Source organism: Leuresthes tenuis, unplaced genomic scaffold, assembly GCF_036924035.1.
Source record: "Leuresthes tenuis unplaced genomic scaffold, fLeuTen1.0.hap1 SCAF_22, whole genome shotgun sequence".
NCBI classification, from domain to species: domain Eukaryota; kingdom Metazoa; phylum Chordata; class Actinopteri; order Atheriniformes; family Atherinopsidae; genus Leuresthes; species Leuresthes tenuis.
The window spans coordinates 12,851,473-12,878,104 of NW_027325376.1; the positions used below are offsets into that span (position 1 = coordinate 12,851,473).

At 39.1% G+C, this 26,632-nt stretch overlaps 1 protein-coding gene across 1 annotated transcript in view; it reads right to left on the minus strand.

Moving 5' to 3' along the window:
- The window catches only part of nlgn2a (neuroligin 2a), a 184,232-nt gene that overhangs the window by 98,176 nt on the left and 59,424 nt on the right, over positions 1 to 26,632 (minus strand). Inside the window, exon 4 of the mRNA XM_072375980.1 lies at positions 19,595 to 20,441. Within this exon, the coding sequence (XP_072232081.1) occupies positions 19,595 to 20,102 (508 nt within the window). The 5' untranslated portion in view covers positions 20,103 to 20,441. The remainder of the gene's footprint in view (positions 1 to 19,594; positions 20,442 to 26,632) is intronic.

Genomic DNA, 26,632 nt, shown 5'->3' on the forward strand with positions numbered 1-26,632 from the left:
TGTGTGAATCAGAGAAAGGTAAACAGAGATGTAGAGAGCAGCGGGGAGGCAAATGGAGTGACATTTACAGAGTGGTGATGATTGAATAAGCATGAAGGTTAAAGCCATTTTCTCCCCTTGTAGCCAGACACACAGAAACACACACTTGTAGGCTTATCTGTTCATGCATTCGTGCACATGCTACCTGGATAAATGTGTGCTTTAGAGCTCAGATAAAACCATCATACATTAACACACAATTACAACAGCGCAGCTTTTTTTTTTTCTTTCTTTCTTAATCATTAAGTAATTATAGAATTAAGGATTTTCGGCAAACTCACAAACTGGAACTACTTCTTCTCTCGACAGAGAGGACTAAACACAACTAAACAAACACATTTGTTTGAGCCGAAGAAGATTTTTTAAAATTTTTTTACAATTTCCATCCACCTTTTCTTATTCACGTCCTCTAAATGCAAATCAAAAGCAGTAGAAAACTGACCAACGTTTGGGTGGACGTGACAGTCCAAGTAACTTTCACAAGCAAGCCCAGACCTTAGATAATCAATGCTATTCATTCCAACTCTCAGCTGTTTTCATTTTGTGGTTCATAGGTGTTTAAAGGAAGACAGGGGCAATAAAGACCGTCACCCCATCTCCCATAATAACCTGCCTGTCAGAACAGCACCCATTGTTTGTCTACTTATGTAAGAGATAAGTATGTACAGCAAAGTCCACTTTCCACACATTTTGACATTTGCAGTTTTGTCAGCAGAGCCAAGTGTGCTCTTTATTAGGCTAACCTTTGAAGAGCAGAGAGTCTTAATGTTGTCTGACATATGCGGAAGGTTGAGGTGTTGAAGAAATCAAGAAAACTTTGGTGGAAGGTTGTTATGTTGAGCTATCAAAATGCCGTCTAGCTCAGCTTCTCAGTTGCCATTTCATGTAGTATTTCATCTCGGACGTAATATATGTGGTATATTGTCTTTCCTCGCCTTTGTCAATGAAAAACAAGAAGGAATCAGTCTGTATTTGAACAGTTATTCAACCCCTCGGCTATTTCTGGTGTAAATAAAGGCTTGTTGTCGATCTGTGCAATAACCTTTGAGTGTGGTCAAAGATCACCGAGGCTGTTTATCTGTCAACACTGGCTTTGAACTCCCTTTGTAGCTGTGATGCCAAAGCAGTTCCCAGCACTTGCAACTCCTCACTTCTATCAGGCATTTGAGTGTTCTACAATGCTTATTGACTATTCAAGTGATCATCAACTAATAGGCGTAGCTGATGATTTAAGGGATTTATAGGGGGGGAAATACCCACACTAGCAGATTCCACTCATTGTAATGAGTCTAATTGGTAATTCACAGCATTTTCTCTTTGCTATAAAAATAAATTGAAAATCTTCTAGGCCTTTTGGGACTCTGGCAAGTTGTGAAAGGTATTTTTGCAATTTTCTAATAATTTATTGACTGATTTACTCTAATAACTGAATTCCCTAAAAAAGATTTATAGAGAAACTGTTTTCTGCTTGGCAGCCCATTTGATTGACTTTTGATTACTACAAGACAATGTCACTTTTGCTGTAGCCACTAATTCACACTGGCAATCATTCCACACACCCTGCGCAAGCTATGCACTGAGACTGGGATTTTCAGAACAACAGACTTTGTCAGAATTTTCTGTTATCAGATATGTCAACTGCCATTAGCCACCACAACACCAGCATCTATTCAGTGACAGTTAGTTAAGGGGCAGCTGTAGCTCAAGAGGGAGAGAAGCCACCTGACAACCACAAGTTAAGTGCTTAACACCATGTTTTCACATTGCAGATAAAAGTTGGAGGTCGCAGATAAAAAGCATCAATGCTTTGCAAAATGAGAGAGTTCATGAGCATCATTCGTATTGTCAGTGAAAGGTTGAACTGAATAAGGCTCCTTTTAACGGACAAACACAACATGAGTGCAGCTCTCTTTCATGGCATTAAATGAAGTTCTTGTCAGCAGTGAACATCTCAGCACCCTGTGCATGCAGAGGCTGCAGACCTTGCAGACCAATGATTTCTGCACCAGTCACAAGCTTAAATATGGTATATATTAGGAGAGTTACATGTTTAGTTATCACTGTGTACAATTATCCAGCAACTTTCGCATGGCAGTAAGACAGAAACTGACAAAAAAAAAATAACCAAAACAAAGAGGTGGTTTCAGAAAAGAACTATAAAGAAGTAAAAGAAAGAGAGAGGCCTGCCAGCTTAAGCTGACGGATGGAATACACGACTTTGCATAGCACAAAGTCAGAGAGCAGCACCTATAATGTAAGTTGAACTTTTGTTTTGACCTTGGAATAGGCGTTTACCGATCTGTCCCGACCTGTGTCATGCACTGTCAAGTTTGATTAAATCAGCTGTCGTACTCCCACACTAGATTTTGTCACGGGGCTGCCTCTCTGTTTTTGGAAAAAGAAAACTGTTTTAGGTGTTTGGCATTTAGCTTTTTATGGTTGTTTTTGAAGTTGCATTTTTCTTCCTCCTCTGGCTGCAGACATCACTTTTAGTGTGACACGACACTAAAGCATTTTCCACTCATTCTCTGCAGCCAAATATGCTTTCATGGTTGCGTGAAAATGATCAAATAACCAAAGCTATGCATTAAATTGTGTTTTTTATTCACAATTTATTTTTAAATAAATTGTGAATTTATCTTGATGGTTAGTAATAAAATAGAAAACTTCAGAGATGTGCATGTATCTGCTCAGGTGGCTGTGGGGCCTATATCACTGTACTGTATAATTCTGAGGAGCTCATAAAAAGTGAGAAATGAATTGCGTGTAATGTATGTGTAAATATTTCAAAGATATGATTTATGAGGCTTGCAGAGGCATCCCAGTGTTTGACTGCATTTTTATCTTGCTTGATATTCTGAGGCAGTTGGCAGAGGAGAGCTGATTACTTAAGAGATCCAGCCAGCGAGAGCGCAAGTTTTGGACTCTGGAGGCACAACAGAAGGAAACACCGAAAAAATAAACAAACATAGAACAAACATAACCGAGAGTGTAGTGATTAAATCATGATCTGCTTGGAAAACTGGACAAAATTTGGTGAAATGTTGCCTGGAACACCAACACCTCTGTGATGTTGCAAGTGTGTTACATCATGGCGGAGTCAAAAAAAAGAAGGCAAGGAGAGTATGTGCCAGTTCTTTTCAACAAGCAGGTGAGCCAAAAAGACTACTTGTGCTGCGGTGTAACATTAATGATGAGAGGGAGACTTGCCTGCGTGGACACTTCTTGATATAGATTAGTCAGACGAGGCAGGAGTTAAGACTGGTTGGAAAAAAAAGAAACCTCCTGCAGCAGATCACTTTGTGTGTGTTTGTTAAGTGAATCCACAACAACTCAAAAACTAATGATTACAAGAGAAATACATCTGTAATGTGAACAATACAGAGACAACAAAACTTTTAGTGCGTGAGCTTGGCATAAGACCGTACAGCTAAGAAGTTTTATATGAGTGTGTGAGAATGGGTTATATGTTATAGAAAGCACTTTCAGTAGTTAACAAGATGCCATATGACGGCAATCCATTTACTATTTTTCAGCTAATCAATTAAATTACTATTTTTGAAAACCAGTCACATTATCTGCCATTTTAAAAAATTGCCTCGGACTTTATTTATTCCCTTTATTAATTCTATACATATAAACATGCTACACTTGACTGAGAATCTCTATATCACAGCATCTATGATGACACATATCATGCCATCAATTACAAAGAAAAAAGAATAGAAAAAAAGACTGAAGAAAAAAAAGCAAACTGCCACCTCAAAGAGTCTTTACAAAAGAATCTGGATGTCCTCTGAGGACTGGTCTTGGAGTGTGAACGCAAAAAAGTGAATCTAGTTTAAGGCTGGCCCTTAGCTAACTTCCCTGCCTGCATCCATTGAGATACATCTCTGCCTCTCAGGTCAACCTTGTAAGAGCTTATTCCACCGCAGGCTGCAGCACTGGGACATTACTAACCAGTGAGCAGACGAGGCAGAGCTGCTAATGCTGACAGAGACAAACGGTAAGGAAGTGCCAAGATGGAGCACAGAGAGTAATTTAGGTCAAAGAACCAGAAGGGAAACTAAGATATGCGTTCAGGCATACTGTACATACATATCATACATAGTTATGTAATTATAAGCGTATATATAACATATTTTTATTCCCCTTGTGTCTTCATTTGCCTATTTTTTTTAAATGCAAGTCAACACTTTACATTCCCCTAAAGGCAAAGTCCACTCTTAAATGTGTCAGAGCATATTTTCCATTGATACCAATTTGTCTGAATCAGGTATTCTAAAATGAGAGTGAAATCCAGATAGACTTGAGGATTAAAAAAACAAGATTTCTGGGAAAGAAAATATATGCTGTTCTAATGGCTTTGGACAGCTCAATTGCCATCTCAGTTTCAAGTCACTGTATCTCTCAAAGCTTTATCAAACCAAACACTATCAGCGCAACCTCTTGTGTCACCCAGATAGTAAACTCAAGCTGTTTCATTTACTGTAAATTAAGTGATCTCTGAGGACTGCGGACAATTCTTGGGTAGCACATTAGATAGTCCCTTGGAAGAAAAAAAAATCTCAAACGTTTATTAGTAATAAAATGTTGGAATAAATTAGAGCCTTATTGAAAAAATACCCAGGCCCTTGAGAGTGTCTGGTTTAAATATCTTAAAACATATTCTTCAAACATATTCTACAAATTATTCCACACTGCTTTCTCAAAAGTGGTGCACATCAAGTCATTAGTTAAATGCTTACTCGTAAGCTTTGTGTGAGATGAAATTAGGAGACTGTTGTATAATGAAACAGTTATTTTTTAATCCCCAAATGTACAATGGAATTAGTAGCAAATAGTTAAATGATTTCCGACACAGCGAATGACCAGGGAAGGCTTGGAATGTGTCAGGACTGTTTTATGAGACACTGTCCATGGTGCTGAAACTTCAGCTGCCAGTATGAATGTGCAACACATGCTACTGGTCGAGGACTCGTAGATTCCCTGGATGTGCAATGTAGTAAGCTTTTAGTATGTTATTGGTCAGTGAGTAAAATTTTGGAATTGCGCTACAAAACTATTGACTGAGCTAAAACATATGCATTTCATCGATAAGAACAATCTGTGGGACCACAGTGATTTTATGATTATAAAGGGGAACTCCGTTATTTTTAAACCTAGACCATATTTCTGGCATGAAATACGTTAATCTATTCACCGAGAACAGTTTGGCAAAAGTCGGCGTCCTTTGGAAGCTATTTAGATAACTCTCGATCGGCGCATATCCATATAATGGAGTGAACAGGGCAGGGACGATGCAGCCTCTAAATAAGGCATTACCTGTCTTTATTTCACCAATACTTTAAGACGGATGAATGAACGAACGCCTGCTATTGTTCTGTTAGCACATAGCTACTGTTATGTGGCTACTTGCAGCTATAGGAGAGCTAACGGAGGGAATTATCTAATTATCGCGAGTTATCTAAATAGCTTCCGAAGGACGTCGACTTTTGCCAAACTATTCTCGGTGAGTAGATAAATGTATTTCATGACAGAAATAAGGGCTAGGTTTAAAAATACCAGAGTTAAACTTTTACAACAGTTGCACCCAAAATTTTAGTTTAGCTTTTGACTCAAAGACTGAACACCAGTTATCTAATTTCTCCCGGTTTGTTTACATCTTTTTTTATTATTCATGTCCTTGGCTTTAACAGGAGATACATTTGTGTTAAATTTTGCATGCCAGTTTTGATGGTTGTTCTCTTTAAGACACGAAAATCATCTTCCATTTTTCACACCATCATATCATATGCGAAGTGCTTGTACATGTGTGAGCTTAATTATACATGTACATATGTGTGAATGTTAAAGAGTCTGCGTTGGAACTGTACAGATGTACAGCGCAGGCCTCGACCCAGCAGTCTCATGCTAAAAAGTGATGAATGAAGTTGCAGTGATGCACTGACTTCTCCTGCATGAGCATATCAACAATGTTGCTCCAACAGAGGAGTAGGCCTTACCTCTGGATAACCTCCTGCTCTATCTATACCCTCAACACTTCCTTCTTTTAATCCTTCCTTTTGTCTCTTATTCTCTTCGGCCTATTCAGTGATGCATGAGGCACACTAAGCAGTGCGATCTGGCAGTGGACTCTGTGTGTGTGCGCAAAGGGTAATTTGCATTCCCCGCCACTGGCAACTTCAGCTTCAGAAGCCCTAAAGAGATGGCCCTTTGAGCTGCATTGAAAGAGATGGGGTGTGAGTTGTGTGTGAATGTGTGCGGCAGCAAAAAAGAGTGTGGTGGATGAGAAGTTGGTACAATATGACAAAAGGAGACGCACCTTGTGGCTCATAATGAGTCTTGCATGTCTGCAAGTATGTATGTGTGTGTGTGCGGACTGGCAAGTGTTCAGCCATGTGTGTATCTGTTATGCATAGATGTGCATCCTCATAACTTTGCCTTGTAGCAAACCAAGGACACTTTAATCCCCCCGACAGGTGAGTTGTCCCTCTCACAGGCTGCATGGCTCTTTATCTTCCAATATCTTATTTTGCCAAAGTTACTTTAAAAACAAAGGTCTGAAAAGACAATGTGTTCATAGTTTCTATGAGCAGATGGAATAAAGGCAGACTGGGACCTGTTAAAAGGTTCAGTCTGCACTGTCATGCCTTCTTAATGAGGATAGCATTAAAATATATCAAAAACTAAAACAGCTTGACACGACCTGTTCAGTTTATATATCAACAGTAAAACAGTCAAACTGATACCTATTTAACTTCAAATGTAAATGTTTGAAATCGTTTTCATTCAGTTAAGCACTACAGCTCAGAAAACTGTCCTGATGTACAACCACTTCTCTTTACACTTCTCTTTACACACGCTTATCTCTATTTCACAGCATTGCTAAGTAATTTCCTGATGCTGTTGGTCTCAAAAACAACATGGTAACAGGATAGCTGACCGTGCTGCCGTTAACCGGCCGACTCAGCATTTTAAAATGTGAACAGTATCAATAAACTGAAGGATTAATTATAAAAAGCAAATGCACTGAGAACCGAGGGCAATTTATGACTGTCCATTCCTGCTATACATTATACAGTTGAGGCTGTGCCCAACAGCATAACAGTAAAACTGTACAATCTTACCCGTGAACGAACTGATAGCCTCCTTCAGACTGGATAGGTTAATAGTAGCTTTTAAAATATAGTCAAATTCAGATATATTTCTGTAATCAATCATCTTCTGCATTCTCAATCTGTATCAAATCTTATGGAACATATGATGTCCCATATATTTAGTGCCAGCCTCCACAAATGAATTGCTTGTTGTTCTTTGATCTTTTTATAATCTACACATACACTGACGCTTAATATCTACTATTCAATGGCAATTTGTTTTGGTACATTTTTTTGGGCTGGGCAAAAGAAGCTGGAAACAAATTACTGTAACCCAACATGGTTTAGCAAATTGTTGCAATTTGAAAATCAAATATTTACAAGTAATGACTCTGCATTTATTTAGTAAGTATTCATACTTCACAGGTTTGGTTTGATTAAAATGAAGCCCAGTGCAATTGCTTCATCAGTGTGCTTCATTTGAACAAGTGCAAACCCTGTCATCTGAACCCTGGTGGGCACCAAAACAAGACCCACCTGTTACGGAGGTCTCGGTCTGCTTCCAGATGGCTTCTAAAAATATCAACGCAGCACAGAGCAAAGAATTCAGAAGAAGTCATGGCACTATTTTTTACTTCTTTTGTACATTTCAAAAGTTTTTGTGACATCACAGTTGATAGAAATATCCAGTGTATTCTTAATATACTCAAAATATAATCAAAATCTAATATGTTTTAGCTGGGGACACGTTATCTAACAGTGACTGACGGAATGAATAGCTTCTCATTTCTTATATCACCATGTCGAAAGACAGGAAATGTATACGGAAAATAAGTTTAAATTAAAAAAAACAGCAAGGAGATTTCAGAAAGTGTTGAAGTTTGGTTAAATTATTCATACAAGGTTTTCATATTATACATTATTAAAACCTTGAAGAATAGAGGTGAGCCGTCATCTTCTAGCATCAGATCGAAGAAAATCAACAGTAAAACTCACGGCGATGTTTGATATCAAAAGTAAGAGCATTTCCAACCAAACACAATGCAAATAGACCTGAACTTATAGTTACTAAACAGCTGTGCAGCTTAAAGAGAACCACTTATAAGAGAGGACAGTCAGAAAAAAAGGCTTCAATACATAAAGATTGGAAAACCATGGAAAAAGATCATGTGGTCTGATGAGTGCAAGTATAACCTTTTACAGAGTGATGGCAGAGAAGAGTGTTGGATAAAGTGTGGCACCCATCATGCCTCGCCCAGTAAACGGATAAAACTGTAAGATTGGCGGCTTTAAAATGTATAAAAAGCTTTGTACAGAAGAGGGCAAAGCACGGTTTTGCAATTCTCTGTGACCCATATCGCCTTACACATGCTGACTACCAATGTGAAAATTTTATGAAGAGAACATTAAAAACAAACTGTTACTGACGTCAGCTTGGAATTAACATGTGGTTTTAAAAGGTCTGAATACATTTACACTTTCAAGGAAGATACACTGTCGTTTGTTAACTATTTTGAATCAAAAATCTCTGTCAGTAGGCACATGTTACTCAGCAAGTCTCCAAACCACTGGACGATGTATTGGTGGGAGCTGGTTATTAAAGAGGATTTTTAATGGATAGGACAGGGCATATCAGACTTAATCAAATTCTATTAGATGCACTTCATCAATCCCAGAGTTAACTAAGATGGTATCCCAGATTGTGCAGAAGCTCTGCTGAAGAAGTTAAGTCAGAAGAACATGCCTGGGAGCTTATTATCCCAGTACTGTTTTAAAGTCAGTTCAATCTCTGGAGGCTAAAAAGAGCATTTAAATGGACTGCCTGGTGCTAAATCCTATTTCTGACTCCACTGCTCATCCAGAGCGTATGATGATGACTGAAAATCATACATGGGCAACATACATAAGATGAAGAATAGATGGATGAAGGAAAACAGGGAAAATGGAGGCAAAGGGAGAAACCAAATGAAAAGGGGAAGAAATTCATGAACATCATCCATATGAATGAGGCATAACGAATAAAAACACACCATAGAGATTACTGGGATCATGTGATGTGCATGCACATTCATTCACCAATGCAAACTAAAATCCACCCCCGCATGCATCCACGTGCACATTCCCCCTCAATTTCTCCTTCGTTCTTGCCATCTCTCTGGCTTACAGGCTAAAAATAGCTGGAACTGAGCTCTTGCTAATTCCTTCATTCAGAGTCTAGTGGAAAGGCAAAATGCATGCAGCCTTTGATGCACACCCTGACAGGAAGACACAGGAAGTGGTGGATGGTTGCCAAGACCATCCATCCGCTACCCCCCCCACCCCTTCTACATCTTCTATCTAAATTCTGCAATGATCTCTTCCTCCCTACCTCCTTCCATCCTTTCTTCATGTCGATGTCCCTCACCAACTTTACTACTGCTTCTCAGCATCCTTTAGAGTAAACCTGACAGCTTCAAAATGTGATCAATATCATAATCTGGCAGTGCACTCCATCTCAGTCATGTAATTACATTATAAAGGCACTGGATTCACTTGCATCTACAGTGAGTAAAGATACAAAGAGAAAAATGTTAATCTTTTCTCCAGTTCCAGTCAATTTCCTGTATATGTAGAGGTTAATGCAAGATAGACTCAAAGTGACCCATAGTTAGAGTAAGATGAGGCAAATAAATGTCCCAAATCCTTCAATTTTCTACAGCGTCCTAACCTGGGCTACCTTTGATACTCTTCTTTTAAAGTTGTAAATGAAATATCAGCTCAGATCAAGTTCTGTAGATTTTAAGACTAGGAAATCATGCAAGGCATGTGAGTGTAACAAGGAACATACCCTGGGAACCAGATCAATCTGGAGCGCTCATGTTTAATTTGATGGTAGAAAGTGCCTCTCCATTTCAAACAGACTTGCAAATATCCTTGCTCAGGCCAAGCCAATCACAACCGTTTATCTTATACTGGGCAGATTTTATACGCTAAAGTTGTCGTTGAAGAGGGATGCTGGTCAGAATGAAGTTACATTTCATGGCTCTGATGTATTTCAGAAGGTGTGTGGTTAATTTCATGTGTGCTCACTGATGGTTCTTCCTCAGAAACAAAAGATTAACTGAGAGGTTGGGACTAATTTACTTTTATATATTTGTCTTGTAATGCCACGCTGAACAGATAATGGGTGTATTGGGAAAATTACGTACTTGACTATGAGAAGGCATCAGTCATTGGAACTGAGGTTGTTCGGTAGTACATGAGCCTGGAAAGTTGTTCAAGCTGTTAAACTTGGGTGACTTTGATATAGTTTCCTAATGAGCTCATTTGAAATGATCATTCAGCTCTTCTAGAAATGTAGAGTTTTAGTAGACCACGTCCATCAAATTCTGATCATACAAAAGTAATTTCACTGGGTTTGTATTGCCCAGATCTTTTTTTTTTTATCATTTAAAGTGATAAAATTGAAGTAATATGGTTATGGCTACTCTGCCAGAGTCCTGAGGGTTTGAATGAGGAACTAAATATACCACACATTAAGCAATTGTTCACTTACATTTATGGCAGACCTGTCAGACATTGCACTTACTTTTAAGATTGAAGAACGTATGCAAGTTTATGGAAAGACTGACTCTGAAGGGAGAGAGAAAAATAAAAAAAGGAAGGTCACAAAGTCCTTCATTAAATAACTACATGTTACACAAAAGTTTATCCACAACCAGAACATCCACTATGGTGTATATCACAACAGTGTAGAAGCTGGTCATAGTGATCAGAGTTTGGAGTAAGGCTAAATTCCAATCAATCCAAATCCCCCTTGCCCTTACTCTTCCACTTTGCAACAGTAAAGTGTCCCTTTTACTTTGGAGTGCCAGATGATCACTACAACTTGACACCTACCTTACCTGCCACAATGCAAAACGGATGGGAAGGGTCAAGGGGAGGAACTGGGATTGGCCAGAATACTACATACGATCGAGCTGCAGACCTAACTTCTCAGGTCCCTGATATGACCTCATTTCTCTGGTACCTGTACTCAGAGCCAATTGGATTTAAGCACAACCACTCTGCTTCCCCAAAATGAATAGACTAAACTTTCACTTACGTTATTTTAAGAAAAATAATCAATGTATTTACTTGATTTTTATTCATAATTAACCCATAATGTCTTGTTTAAATGTTTGCTACAACGTTCAAAAAGACAGGTGGTCTACTGCACATCCAGGTATCATAATATTTATTTTGTTCTTTTGTTACCATCACTGAACATCATTTACTTTAATTTAGTAAATCCTGCTATCCTGCTAACAACCTTACCATTTGTCATATTGTCAAAAGTGGCAGGCAGGAATTTGGTCAAGGCATACCGCGCCTAAATGCAAATCCATCTCTACTGAAATTCTAATACATCAAATGACATAAGTACATTTGAATGAATTTTAGTCAGGGTTTATATTTCAAAACTGTGAAAAAAGCACATCAAACGGGGCTGTACCCTGCGAGAAAAGAGGGTTTCGGAAAATGGACTCTGAAATCAAAACTTTTTGAAGTCTATGTGACTTGATAATAACAGCCCATCATACACCGCACAATATGCAGTTGACCTATTCCTGACAGACGCTTTCACATGCACTGACACACACTTACTTCCTTTCTCATGCCTGGAATCCCTTTCTTTGTCTGTGCAGATTGTCTTGTCTGACATGTTAGCCTGAGAGGCTCTGAACACACTTTTCATAACCTTTTTCAGCAGTTTGTCAAACTCACAGGCTACACCATCTTAGCTGTCATCTATTTAAAATCCAATCTCTTCTCCCTCTCAACTCATGTCTCATGTTGGGCACTGTAGGTCTGTACTGAAGAGAGTGATATTACAGTTTTTAGATTTTTGCAAATATCAAGTGGTAAAGGAGTTTTCCGTCCTGGAGGACACATCTTAGTTTGATCTGTCGTACTGAATCTTCTTTTTTCTATTTAAGCAGGTAAATACCCACTATTTAAGTCAATTTAATACTTTGGAGCTTCTCTAACGGTGCTACATCAAAGGCAACTGCAGTATTGAGTATCTTTTTGCCATAAACATAAGATGCTTCATCTTTTCCTACAGTAATCTCATTATTTTGAATTAACATCAACTCAGACGCATGCTTGGCATTACCACTGAACCCGACCAATCACTATGAACCCACTTCTCAAACAAAAATAAATGAGTAAAACGCTGAGTAAAATATAAATTAAATCACAATAAAATAATCTGCAAATCTCATAAACCAATATTTTATTCATGATGGAATAAAGAAAACATATCAAATGTTGAAAGTGACACATTTCCGTAAAAAATATTAGTTAATCCAGAATATGAAGGGAGGAACACATAAGGCTGGAAAAGTAAGGGGCACTAAAAGGAAATGGCTGGAAGAACATGTTGCAACAAATGTTAATTTGCAAGATTTCAGTAACATGACTGGATATTAAAAGAGCACCTTAGAGAGGCAGAGTCTCTCAGAATAAAGGATAGGCAGAGGTTCAAACAACTGCAAAAGACTGCATCTTCAAACTGTGGTGCAAATTCTGAACCATATTATTTAATGTAAATTGCTCCATTATCTAGGGTACATAATTTCATCAAAAGATTCTGAAAATCTCGATGCATCTGTGTCCAAGAGACACAGCAGCAAATCTATATAGGATGCCTGTAGTTTTCAGGTCTTCAGACAGCACAGCATTAGAAACAGACAAGATTCTGTCATGGAAATCACCGCATGGGCTCAGGAACACTTCCAGAAATCATTGTCTGTCAGCACAGTGCACGGTGCCATCGACAAATTTAGGTTAAAGCTCTGTCATGCAAAGAAGAGGCCACATGTCAACATGATGATTCGGAGCTGCAGCAGCAGCCTTTTCTGGTGAGAAGCTCATTTAAAATGGAACGAGTCAAAGTGGAAAACTGATCTCTTGTCAACAAAACAAAACAAAAGCAGAAATTCCTTCTGTCACTCATGGATGCTGCGTCCTCTGGACTAAAGAGGAAAGGAACCACCATGTTCATTATCATAATAGATGAGACTGTCCAACTGAAAACATTTGGTGCATCATGAAACTGAAAATGCAACAAAGATGACCCAGGAGTTTGATATCAGACGAAAATAGTCTCAATTTCCAGACATGTACAGACTACACAGTGGTAAACATGACTTTGAGAAACTTTCAACAATCACTTTCAACATTTGATATGTTTTGTGGGTTCTTTTTAAATAGAAAGTTGGTTGGTAAGATATGCAAATCATTGCAGTCAGGCGTTGTTCACATTTTACTAAACATCCCAACTTTTTGGGAACTTGGGTTGCAAAAACCACACTTCTGGTGGTGCAAGGTTTTCAAACAATCCTGGGTGGAAGTGTCGGTCCTTTACGCCGTCCCTTAAAGCTATTTATCAGTGCTTGCTTAGGTTTAGGCACCATCGATAATTGTGGTTTGAGAAATATGTGCTAGGGCCGCAACGATGTCAACAGAAATTTCAAATTAAAACTACCCTTTTTTTTTCTTAATTTGATGTATTAATTAAAAAAAGTAGGACCACTGATTTTTGGGGGTTGAATTTCTCTGAATTGCAGTCCCTTCCATCAGGTTTGTAAAGGCTCGCTCAGGCTTAATGACACTTTCTGTTCTGACCTCCACCTTAAGTTCTCGCCGTTATCATTTATCACTTAAGTGAATTCCTTGACTTGAAATGTGCATAATCCATTTCTCTCGGCCACCTACACCCATCTAGCATCTTTGTTCTGTAGTATCAAGTAAGGCTGGCTGGCAAAGAGGTGATGTATAGAAGGAGCTGGAGCAGAATAATCAACAACTTTTCTGGCATAAGAAACAATATATATCATATTTCCACTGCTGCATGTTGGCATTTCTCCCTCTCTTTTCATTATTTATCTGTTTGTTTTTAACTCTTATTTGTTCATTCATCTCTAGCCCTGTGACGATGCCAGTGCTGCAGCAAGGTTCATGGACGCCATGTGCATTATTGTATTAGTATTGATCTCTTGTTGATGAATCTCCTTAGAAAATTGAAATATTGCAGAATGGGGACATGTGAGAGTTTGAGCTTGATGCGTGGAGATAGATGAAGTACCGGATGGAATAATTTATAAGGCCCTCCGCTCGCACCATGCAGCTCAGCCAAGTAGCGCACCGCTGACAACGCTGAAGTTAGCAGTTAAAATCCCAAAGGATCATCTGGCAAAACCAATGAATACCCTCCTTGAATGGACTAATTGAACAGAACTAACAGCTTAAAAGGCACTTTTGTAGCAGCTTATCAGGGTAAAACTCCTGCCTTCTCACAATGAAGTTCTTTTAAAAGTGGTAGGGATGTGGTCTTCCTCAGTTATTCCGTACCTATTGATATAAAATTTAGTTCTTAATTGTTGATCTGACAATGCTGACAACACCACATACAAGATGTCAGCATCTGATATACACTTGATGCCTACGGCCTATAAAGGACGGCTTCAAGGCAACAACTTTCAATCAGTCAGGAGTTGTCATATCTATAGAGTTAGGCAGAGAAACGAATAACCATTACAAAGATTAAATGGACAAGGGATCAAGGGCGGAATGTTGCGTTTGACAAAAAGCTGCAACTCAAATTAAAGCACAAGGTTTCTGCAAGAAGATGAAAGTAAGTAAAGATATGGCTTATTATGTCGCCTATTCAATTCATGACTAAACAGGATTTGGTAATAAGTAGGGATCAAACAATTTAGGAAATTCTGGATCAATACTGTGTGGGATGTTGCTAAGAATAGTAATTTGGGAAATGGCAGACGGTCGATAATGATTGATTTAGTCATTTATTGTTCCTTTAATATTGGGGAAACTATAAAATATGCATTATAACAAAACATTACTGAACTATGTTTTAAGCATTGCAGCACTGTAACGCATATCTAAATGAGCACAAATTATATTTCAAAAGTTTTCAAAGCTGCTCACATGGCAAACAAAATGTTTTTGTGCCCAACAAAATTAAATGTAAATCTGTCAGTTTCAGGGCAATGTCAATGCGACACAACCCGGACACACCAGACAAACATCGACCACTTCCGTGAGTTGACGTGATTCCTTTTCGCCAATAGGCTGATTGTTGTCAGCAAGGTGAATAATGGCCGATCCTGATGTTAGGCCAATATATCTGTGCGTCTCTTGAGAAGAATTCTGTGCTGGCTAATTCTAGACTTCTAATCAGTCTTGGTGAGGTGGCGTGGGTGTTATAAAAGAACAATCTTTACTGAAAGATCTAACCTCTTTACTTAAATGTTGCTGCTAACATCTAAACGCTTCTTTCTCTAACTGCATATAACACTGCTATAATGCATGTTTGCAATCACTTAAACATTCATAGCAATTTCTCCACTATCAACTCCAACTCATTCACCATGAAGGGTTGCTCTGTGTTAATGGCTGCTGACTGCCGAGAGAAACATGTGGTCTTACTGTTGGCCTGAGGCAGCAGCAACCATTCCTTCCCTTCCCTTCCTTCATCCATCGATCCAGTGTGACTCTGCAGAGACACATGAAAAGCTCTTTCTCTGATTTATGGGATGTCATATCCAAGGGAACCAGTGGAGCCCCTCCCTACCTGCATTTTATGAGGGAACTACCTGCCTTTTCCCCTCAAGCCTAAGGCCTTGATATTCTGCCCTACCCCAGAGATGAGGAAACAAGTTGAGCTATAATTAACATAGTATATTATAGTACTGCTCCAATGTTCAGTTCATCCAAGCAGAGCTACTAATAGAGCAAATCCAGAACCATCCATCACTGAGTTCAGGTGGTGACATGGAAAACTACTTAATATTTGTTAGGTGGAGGGGTCACAGAGAGCATTGTGTATTATGTATGATTATATACATGGCTGGGGAAAAAAGGCACTAAAAGGAAAAGAGAATGTTTCAAGCAACTTGGCACGTTAGTTGCTCTGAAAATCTTGCACAACTCACCACAGCTCCTCTGCGTTTTATTGGCCAAACCTTCAAAGGTTTCCCACTACACTGCATAAAGTGACATTCTTCTTGATGAGGACGTGAAAGTGAGTGTTTTGTCAATAATGTTAAAACTTAAGATCCTATAATAGTCCTACGTTGAAAATGTAATCTCAAAATTCTCTGCACGTTAAACTGGGCTGCTTTTAATCAGATAACACGGTAATAAAAGTAATATTTCAGTACTAGCATAAAAAAGGATGATTAAATTTATGTTGCATTTGCGAACTTGATCCAAAGCTGAGCAAATTTACACGAATGTCAGGGAATCAATGAAAAACTGACAGCATATGGTTAGCTTTAAAACTTACTAAGTACTTAAGAATATAATTAAAGACCCAAGAGGAACCGCCAAATGTTGCTGAATTTGTTTATCTATCAACAAGCACACATTCATGTCCCACTTTCCACCATGTGCACCAAGGGCAACATTGAGAAGTAATTCTGCAGGATTAATCTCCCTTAAATTGGAACAGGTTTTTGAGGATCCTGTCTTAATAGTGCCCTAAAAAGGATACAAGAACAAGGCCTCAGGAGACGCAGTGACAAGTTTGAAATATGAGAAGAATGCAGCATAACAAACAGGTAGAGATTGCTGTCATGACCGTATATTGCACACATATGAACAATGGCCCCCAAAAATCTCCGGATACCTTCTGCCCTCTCCTTGTTTCATGTCTTCAGCAGCACATTTAGAATAAAAATATTCTAAACCAACATAGAAGGAAGAGTAAAGAAAAAGAAGTGCAAGGAGAAATCCAATGACATATTTGCAGTGCTGATAACGTCTGTCAAACCAGCACACTCCTCACTGTCAGTGATTGTTGATCCCAGGTAAAACGCTCTGTGAAATGCGAAAGTTCCCTGTTAATGAACAGTAACTGTCCAAAAAAAAAAAAAAGGGTTTTACACCTGTGTGACTTTTCCACCTGTGGGCAAGCATGTGAGCGGCTGGCCGTGTGTGTGGACACTACTGCATGAGATTTATATATCCACAGCATCTCACGTTCCAGAAAAACAAGGAAAAATAGATGTGAGACCTGACATATATTGTTCTATACTGCATGTGCCCCAGGAGCTGCGAGTGGCAGTGATGAGGTGTTGAGGGCTGAGGCTGCAGTGTTGGAGTGGACAGGAGGAAGTAAGCGTGTTGAACTAGGAGGGGGCTAAAAAAAAAAAAAAAAAAAGAAAAAACTAAAAGAAGCCTGTCCAGTCAAGTGATGGAGGTGCAAAAAAGAAGGGAAGGAAGTGGAGATTAGTTTACAGAACTGAAATACAAGTCACGTGTAGACATTTGGAGAAAATGAATAAGGTCACAAACATAGACATTCACCTGCTGATAGTATCAAAGCACAGGTTGAGGTACGCTTTTGAATGAATTTTTTGTTTTTTCTCAGAAAATGTGCAAATTTGCTCTGAAGTTTAAAAAAAAAACTTTTGCTAGTAGATTCTGCATCCAAGATTCTTCCAGCCTTTTGGCTCTGAACAACTGCATTTGTGTAGTTTATATAAGAGATATAATGATGAAAAGACAAATGTGTAAATGGGTCTTCCCATACTCTCGGCAAGGAGCAAGAGAAGGGTGACGGAAGTCTCTGCTCCTCATATCACACCTGCTGAACAGATGGAAACATTTCTTTTTTTTATTGCCGTCACACCCAATTGTGTGCTGACCAAAATGTCTGAACTGTGATCTAAGTTGAAAGAAGAGAATAGAAAAAGTGTGAAAAGTCATCCGATTCTCCTCTCAAAAATCACCTGGAAACTGTTCCAGTCCTTTTCTGTCTTTGCCACATTTTGAAGGGGCTGCACTATAAAACCAACATAATATAGTTGATTTTCTTTCAGCCCTCGCATATGATATTTGTCATATAGCTTATTTCCTTTTATCATAGACCATCATATATAAGAAGAAACGATTAAATAAGCTGCTTAATTTTACAAAGGTAGTTCTAACTGACACTACCCTAAAACCCTCCCTGAAGAGAGTCCAATCAAAGCAAGACAAGCCAGTCAAGCTTTGGATTTTTCACATGTAAAATAGAGGGACTTTAATGTTATTCAATCATTTAACTGTTTAAAGACTGAAAATATTAGCTAAACAGCTAAGTGCCTGCAGCAGAAACCTGCACTGCTTCCATTAGAGATTCATTCTTCAGTGTGTAGTGGGGCCACAGACTGAATTTAAAAATCAGATTCAGGATTAGCATATCCACCGTGTTGTATTTTTCTGCCTCGTGGGAGTTCACTTCTTCAGAATGAAAGCCACTACTGTTCAGTACTGTGTAAAAGTCCTGAGACAGGATCCCATTTCTTTAGATATTGCCAGGAAAACTGAAAATAAGTGCAAGCATTTATCGAAATGGGTACACTAAACAGGAAAAACAGAATTTAAGTATGAAACAGAATTTGTACATTTCTAAAAAGCTTAAAAATCTATATTTGGTTTGACCGCTTTTATTCTTCTGTATAGCCTGAACCCTCTTAAACATGCTTTCTTTTAATTTCTTTCAGTAGTCTTCAGGAATAGTTCCCCAGCCTTGAGGTACTGTTCATCTGCTACAGGCCTGCCATGTCTTCTTTTGTCTTCCGGTTTCCTCAGTTTTATTTTTTTAAGGACACACTTGGCATATCTCGACAGAGAATATTGAGTTATGCCAAGTTTCACTCATAAATTCTTTGGGAATCACCTTGTTGGTGGAAAATTACTATTCTATGTCAGTCAAACTGTGTTATTTTTGGCATTTTTGCACATGTAACTAAAGAAATGTCCTTGCCACAGGCTGCAAACAGGTAAAGCGCCTTAAGACAAAATTTAAAATACATTTTTTGCAACAGCAGATTGTCTGTGTAGACTAAACACAGGTTCACATCATGAATGAGTTGCCATTTTTATGCTTGAATAATTCATCAACCAGTGTTAAAAAAAACATTCCTCTGAAAATGGTGAGGTACAAGGACTGGACTTGAAAAAGCAGCCAATATCCAAAGGAAAACTTTAAAAGACCCCAAGTAAGCCTGTAGGACTAAGTATATATGACCCATTTAAATGATCTTTACTTTGAACTATGTCAGAAGAAAAAAATGTAAACATTTCTCAATTTAAAAAAAAAAGAGTAAATTCTTTCCCTTCCATGATTTGTTTGTAAAAAACATGTCAAATCTCCTAAGGATAGCTGTAAGTTCTGGTCGTAAAAACAGAAGTCTGTTTTCTCTACAATGACCCCAAAACTTTCAAATCTATACCAGTCATGAATCTGTACCTTTGTGATTATATAAATTGTCAAAGTATGGAAACCTTGAAAAGCAAAGACACATTACCTTAAAGAGTGGGACTTACTGAATAGTATTTAAGGCTGTGACTAATACTAACAGAAACCCACCAGCTTCCTTCCACCTTCACCAGCCTCTAATTTTACTCTGTAAACTTACCATCTTCTGTGGGCACATAGATATTGAGGTACAGGCAATCCTCGCTCTGGTTCTGAACATATCCTGCCGCCACGTCCAGGTTGTCTGTGTACCATACGGGGAGCATTATCTCAGGCAGCACCCCGTGGACATTCTGAGGGCACACGGGGGCGAACTGGGTGGCGTTGCGGATCTCCTGCCAAGATCCTGGAGCTTCGGGCGGCTGAAAGCGACGGTCTCCTATGGGTGCTGTGGCATAGGGCACTCCAAGGTACTGCTCCACAGGGCCTAGAATTTCATTGTTCAAGTCCTTCTTGATGCCTCTGAGCTTGCCGTAGTTAGTAGTGACTATGGGGTGCTTCGAGGGATCCATCCTCTGGCAAGAAGCCAGACTTAAGAGCAAGATGAGGCCTAGCAAACTCAATAAGCACCAGTCTGTCATGAGACTAAAGGGGCGTGTCCTGGACAACAAACCCTGCCGACTTTGCTTAATTAAAATTAGTGGAAAGGCGTACATGGCTGGAATCATACTGTTCAGCCACCTGCTCCTAGTCTGTTCTTTCTGAGACTATGTGGATTATAACCAACAGTGAGGACAGTTAAGCATAACAAGATGAACAAAAGCAGATGGACCCTTAGTGGTCTGATCAACCCCAGGAGCACTGAGAATGTAAGACTGTTGGCAACCCAACTGCTGGGGAGAGAAGGGTTGTTGGGATACTGGAAAAAACGTTGGGCCTTGGATTGGGTGCCACGTCAGTGTTGATTCCTAGTAATGGTGATCCAAAATACTTCCCCTGCCATGGTTCTGTTGCGTTCCATACCTATTCTTCTTACTTTATCCTGATAATTGGACTGATGATGAATCCTGCAGAATGAGACAGAGAAGCAGGCAGGGAGAGACAGGTGGTGGGAAAGGAGAATGAGGGGAAAAAAAGAAAGATAAGAGAGGTTACACCATCGCTTAACCAAAAATACACTTTATTAACTGTTATAACTGTTTAACTGTTGCCAAGAAAAAACATTTCACTGAAAAAAGCGGTTAAATGAGAAGACCTTCTACATGTAAAAACAGTGTTGGGCGCATCAAGCAAACGGGTCATTTTGGAAAACATTTCATGTTTTGATCAACGTGTTTCACTGCATTACATCACAAGCGGAAAAATAGCTCAGAAAAAAAAAACAGTCCAGTACTCAAGATAAGAAAAAGGGGCTCAGACATAATGTGAGGATATTCTGCTTCTTTGGAACCTAGTCTGTACTGTGAAAATTACTCCATGCTGAGAACACATAACAACAGCATTATGCCTGGAAACCGTAATATTGGACACGTTCAGCCTCTCCTGGGCTGAACTGTATGAGGACACGCACCAAATCCTTCCTGGTGATCTGTGTTTAACATGCCAGCTTACTCCTATGTGGTACGCACAAATCTCTCTAGAGAGCCAATGTATTCCAATGGATGTAGTCAAGCTACTTCACGTCTTGATCTGACCACACTGCTACTGATTCTTTGATATGCATGGATATTAATTTCCCGAAGGCTTAGGTGTTGCTTTTGAAGTACATCTGAAGGAGTGAACGAAGGCTAAAGATTAGGGTGAGCCTTTCACTGCCCAATAAGGTCAAGGGTCAATAATGTGTAAGCAGCTTATACCAGACTGGAACATTTTCGGGCTATATGCAGAACATTAGGACACACACTAAGCCTTTACTGACCCACACATGAATGAGAGCCCACACGCAGCACAGTCATTCATGTAATCTAATGCGGAAATGTGTAAATCCTCATGTAACAGACCCAGAGTCAATAAATGCATGAGGCATTGACGAGATTATGCCATCGTAACATTGTTGGGTTGTGTTATGTAATGGTACGAGGCGCACACACACACACACACATATCAGAGCAGGCGGTACAAGAAAAAAAAATTATGTTCACACACATCATTTCAGCCACATATCATTCTTTAAATTCACCATCACACTTTTATCTCTCTTACATTCTCTCTTGCTTCAGCGCCATGCCATAATTGTCTCATTTAAAGCCATTATTAACTGAGTTATTGCATCGCCTGCACCCACTGAAGCACCTCTGTGTTTTTTGTTGTCTTCTCTGCCAATAAAGCCATCTGAATTTGAAAGTATGGGAGTTAGGTGTCCTGAGGCAGACAGCAGATAATTAGAGTCTATAGGCTGATGAGCAGAAAATGTGAATGAGGCTCGGGTGCCTAATAATAAATGTACAACAAGCTCTTTGATAGAAGATAAACAGATGTGGATTCTTTCAGACTGTGGTAATCGTGAGCCTATATGTAGCACGTGTTACTGCTCATTGTCATTCTGACTAAAAATAATGCTGCCTGCCTTTGTTCTTCTCAACGTGGACTTTGTTGTACTGCCCACGAGCCAGTGTGTATGTCTGTATGTATATATGCTGTCAGAGAAGCGGGCCGCACAATGCACGCTCTAATTAAACCGTGGATAGCTTTGCAGGGCGCACTGAGCCGAGCGTTTCACCCACAAACACATACACACATTCATACATAAAAGAGACTGTGAGATCGAAATGCAGAGATGAGGGCAGAGTGAAGAAAAAAGGAGTGGGGATGGTAAGAGACAAACGGAAGATGAAAGGTGAGAATATATATGGAGAGGAAACGGCTCCTGTTAATATAAAAAGCTTATTTCACTCAGATCTGCAGAGACCCTTCAGTATCCTTGAGTTAAAGCAACATGAAGCCTGCAGAGTCTCAGGGAAGTGGACACTTATACTCCCACTTCCACAGCCCCATGGAGGGGGTCAACTAGTTTTCATTTACTCGAAACATACACTTTCAGTACGAGTAGGACAAGAGGGCAGCAGAGGCCCATATAAGTTAGTATATCTGGTAAAGCGCCAAGACCCTGGCAGACATGGGTCTTCCTGGAAGGACCTTCAGAATTTCAGGATGCATCTGAGTGTTTAATTACTAATTGGCTCAATTAGAGGGCCTAATTGGTCAAGCCTTGCTGAGAGCAGTGGGGAAGCTTAAGTGATTGATGAAGCAGAGGGAACAAAGAGAAGGGTGCTACTGAGAGGGGAGAGATGAGTAAGGCAACAGAGCCACATAACAGGTACAAAGAACAGGTTTCCCCAAAATTATTTATTGCGGTTGTACTCTGCTCCATCCCAAACATAGCCTTATAAAATGATGCATACTCATCCATGATTCATATCATCAGCAGAATGCAAAGAAACTGTGCAGATCACTTAGTGGAAGACCTCAAAAATGAACCCCACGGTCATCTCTCTACTTCTGTTGTTTGGCATTTATAATCTCAAAAGGGAGCATCTGAAGGATGCTGCAATCCAATCCACCACCTTCTTTACTGTAGGTTGTGCTGTGACAGATGAGGATAAACAAAATACGGAAGAAAAAAAAGAGGTCCGGGTTTCTTTTCCAGGGAAAACATCCTTTTCAAGCGGAGAGTATAGCTGTGTTCCATTTCCTATTGTCCATAAACAGTACTGCCAACCATCCCTTACCTCCCCAGTGAATGTCAACTAAAGGAACTTTCCTGAACCGGAACTAAATTACTCTACTTGCAACATCACCAACATACACAGCACTGTCTCCATGCATCGGTATTCCAATCTCAGATGTCGGTTGCTGCTGCTTTAGTCATTTTAACACGTAAAAGTAAGGTTAACATTTAAACAAGACAGCCAAACCAATGTTAGCTTTGCCAAGTGTCAGCAATTGCCTATAAATACGCTTTAATAGAGTTTTGAAAATTGTTGCTTTGAACTACCTTAACCTCTTCGATCACATCATTAATGAGAACACTGGCAAAACTTTTGTTAAATGTTTTTAGCTCGGAACTCAAGCAGCCCCCAATGACAGTTGGGTAATTTTGCTATTCAGTTTAATGTGATGGATATGGTTTCCTTTGAACTGAGTGCTTCTGCTCCTTACAGTTCGGGCTCTTACTCATCATGGCTGAACACCCTGTGCATTCCACTCCACTGGGATCTACAGGGCAGTTGGAGCACATCCCATGTTTGATAAATCTTACGTAACAGGAGACAAACCACTACTAACTCACAAACCACAGTCGGTAAGACTGTTCAAACCTGGAATCCCCGGTTGCTGGCCACATGAGATAAAATACACACATATGAATTTGATCACAGAGCTAGATTTACAGAGGGTGACGCTCATGCTCACGTACACTTTTTTTCCTGATCTTTGCTAAGGCGTGCACACGTGATTACACAATGAGGCAGCGCAAGGTCGTGCAGATTCTTTGAAGTGCAAAATCTAAAGCTCTCATGCACACACACTTGCTCTTTTCACGCACACGTCTCTTATGTACACATCCATTGTGAAAACTGCTTTTTCTTTATTCTTTTTTTTTCAGAAATGCCTTGCTTAAATTCATACCAAGTGTAAATTTCAAACTGAGAAATCCTTTCCCCTTTACAAGCTACCGACAGGGTAATTTTGCTTGGAGTTGTTTAATCATTAATAAGAGTTCTGAATTAAAACTTCAGTACATGTCATATGACTCATTTATTAGTAAATTTATTTTCCCTTCAGTTGAAGAAAGTGTCCCAATTCAGACTTCACAGTATTTTTCTAATTTGAAGAATTAATTAAGTCTCTCTCTAATCTTTCACGAGACAGATTTTCTAGGTTTGACCAGAATATAAGTCCTTAAACAACACAACCACTGCTCATTGCAGCTGATGTCCGCAGCAATAAGTCAATGCTGTGAAGAAGATGGTGAATGAAGAGCATATAACCAAGAAAGTATATTCAAATGCTCCCACTAAAGTGAAAAGGAACTCAGAGTGACTGATCTGTAAGGAGCCGCTGCTGAGAAAAACATCATATATCGCCTTTTTGGAATCTGAATTAAAGGACAGGAGACAGAAGACAGTTTTGTGTCTCAGCTTGCAAGCTTGTACGACAGCACACATTTAGAGAGCCATAAATAGATTAGAAGTAGGGAAACAATTAAACTACCATTTCTATTCAAAAGATTGCAAGCCGCAACAAACTTGTGCTGAGAATCTCACTTAATCACACTGCACAGTATGCTAGCCAAAATGTTTTTTTCCAAAAGAGTTATGAAAGCCATTGCTCAAAACATTCCTCCATTGTAGACCAGGAACTCTATGCAGTTAGATTAGATTTGTATTAGATTAGATTTGTTTGACACAGCTTGAAAAAGGGAAACTCTCCATGGGATGGAGAGTGGAGTATCAAGAAACCTGTTGGTGACCAGAGGATGGGAAAAAACACAGGAACACTGTAGTTTAAGGAGAATATCCACTGGGAGGCATTAAAGCCTCTGTGGATTCCATCTCTAATAGCTGTTTAGAGGTGCGATGATGCAATTTTGAATGAATCATCACGATACATTAAGATCCAGAGTAAGGAAACCATATATGACCTGAAAATGTAGCTTGCAGCCGACTAATCTATTAAAAACTGTTAAATTTGCTGCTCGCACAAACTCAACTGCATTCAGTTTTGAAAATCTCCATCTTCACATGTCGCTCTCGTCAACATGTGTGAGCAAATTTCTCCCTCATTAATAACAATAACTCTCACCAGAGATAATAACCACAAATCAGTGCTCATCCTTATTCTGTTCATGTCAACTTCAAGACTGATACCGGTCTTTGATGTTTCTGCCATGAGAAGTGATGGGGAGCTGTGTCACTGCTCACTGTAAGGCATGAATTTCAAAAAGAGCTCGTGATTTCATGATTTCAAAACCAAAACCACTCTTATCATTTGATGCAGTGAGAATTAAAATAAAAACAAATAAAGAAAAAGGTAGATTATACATTCCACCCTAAATGAGTCCCTTCACTTTGTCCTGTCATTAGTAGGATTATCACACCTATCTTTATTTATAATTAGAAGAAATTAATAAGGAAAAAGCTGAGGAAAACTATAAAATAACTAACTGAGCTAACTTACTGGTTTCACAGTAAGTGTTGACATGTATTAGGAGGCATGAAAACAACTGTTCCTGAAGAGGAGCTCTCTCTTCAGATTCCTTTTTGTGGGTGTCCACCGCAGTTGATGTTGTTTTTTTGGTACAATTTCATGTACTGTGCTGGAGGATTCCTCCAGTTAACCCGTTTTTATTCCCCCTTTTGGAATCATGTTTTTCTTTTTGTTAGGGACATAAGAGTGCTCAACAAATGTAATTAAAATGATGTCTCACTCATGTCTCTTCAGGCTGATTTCATTTAGATGATCCCACGTCAGATGGAAACGCTTTATCTAATCATATCCCACTAAGCTGCCGTATGCTCTAAATTGAGCTATTCTTTCTTATTTAATTCTTTACAAAGTTGGGGATCATTTCAGTCAAATTCATAAACTTTAAAGATATTTTTATGGCCATACCACTGTTAATGAAGTCAGGGTTAGCTCTCTTTTCAAGCAGACATCAATTTTGTTCGATCAAAAGTTTTAGATGCTATCTCAGAAACGCCAATGAAATAAATTACATGAAAAGAGAGTCGACAGAGATAAACCCGAAAATTATTAGGCCTCTTCCAAAATGTGGAGGATCTAAATGGATTCAAACTAAGAAGTGGCAATAGGACATGTTAGAATGAAACTGAAAAAAGGAGCAATACCAGTATATTTACAATTGAAACTTCAAAATTGATATTTGATCTCTCCCACAAAAAAAAAAAAAGCTTCAAGTCATCAAATGTGAAATGCAATCTAAACAGAAGTAGCAATACAAGAACTCGATTTGAACCCAAACTGATCCTTGATTGTTTTAGTGTTTTTCTGGTTTAGTTTTGTATTCTGGTTTCCTAGTATCTAGTTTGTTTAGTTTGCTATTAGTTTAACTTGTCATTTCCTGTTTCCCTCAGTTCCCTGTGAGTCTCTACCCCCATCTCCCGTGTTAAGTCTCCCCAGGTGTTTCATGTCACTAATCATTTTCTCCACATTATTTAGTCTCCTGTTGTCCTCTCAGTCTTTGTCAGATCCTCACCGTCACCCCCGTCGTCTGCTCCTTGTTAGTTCTCGAGTTTTT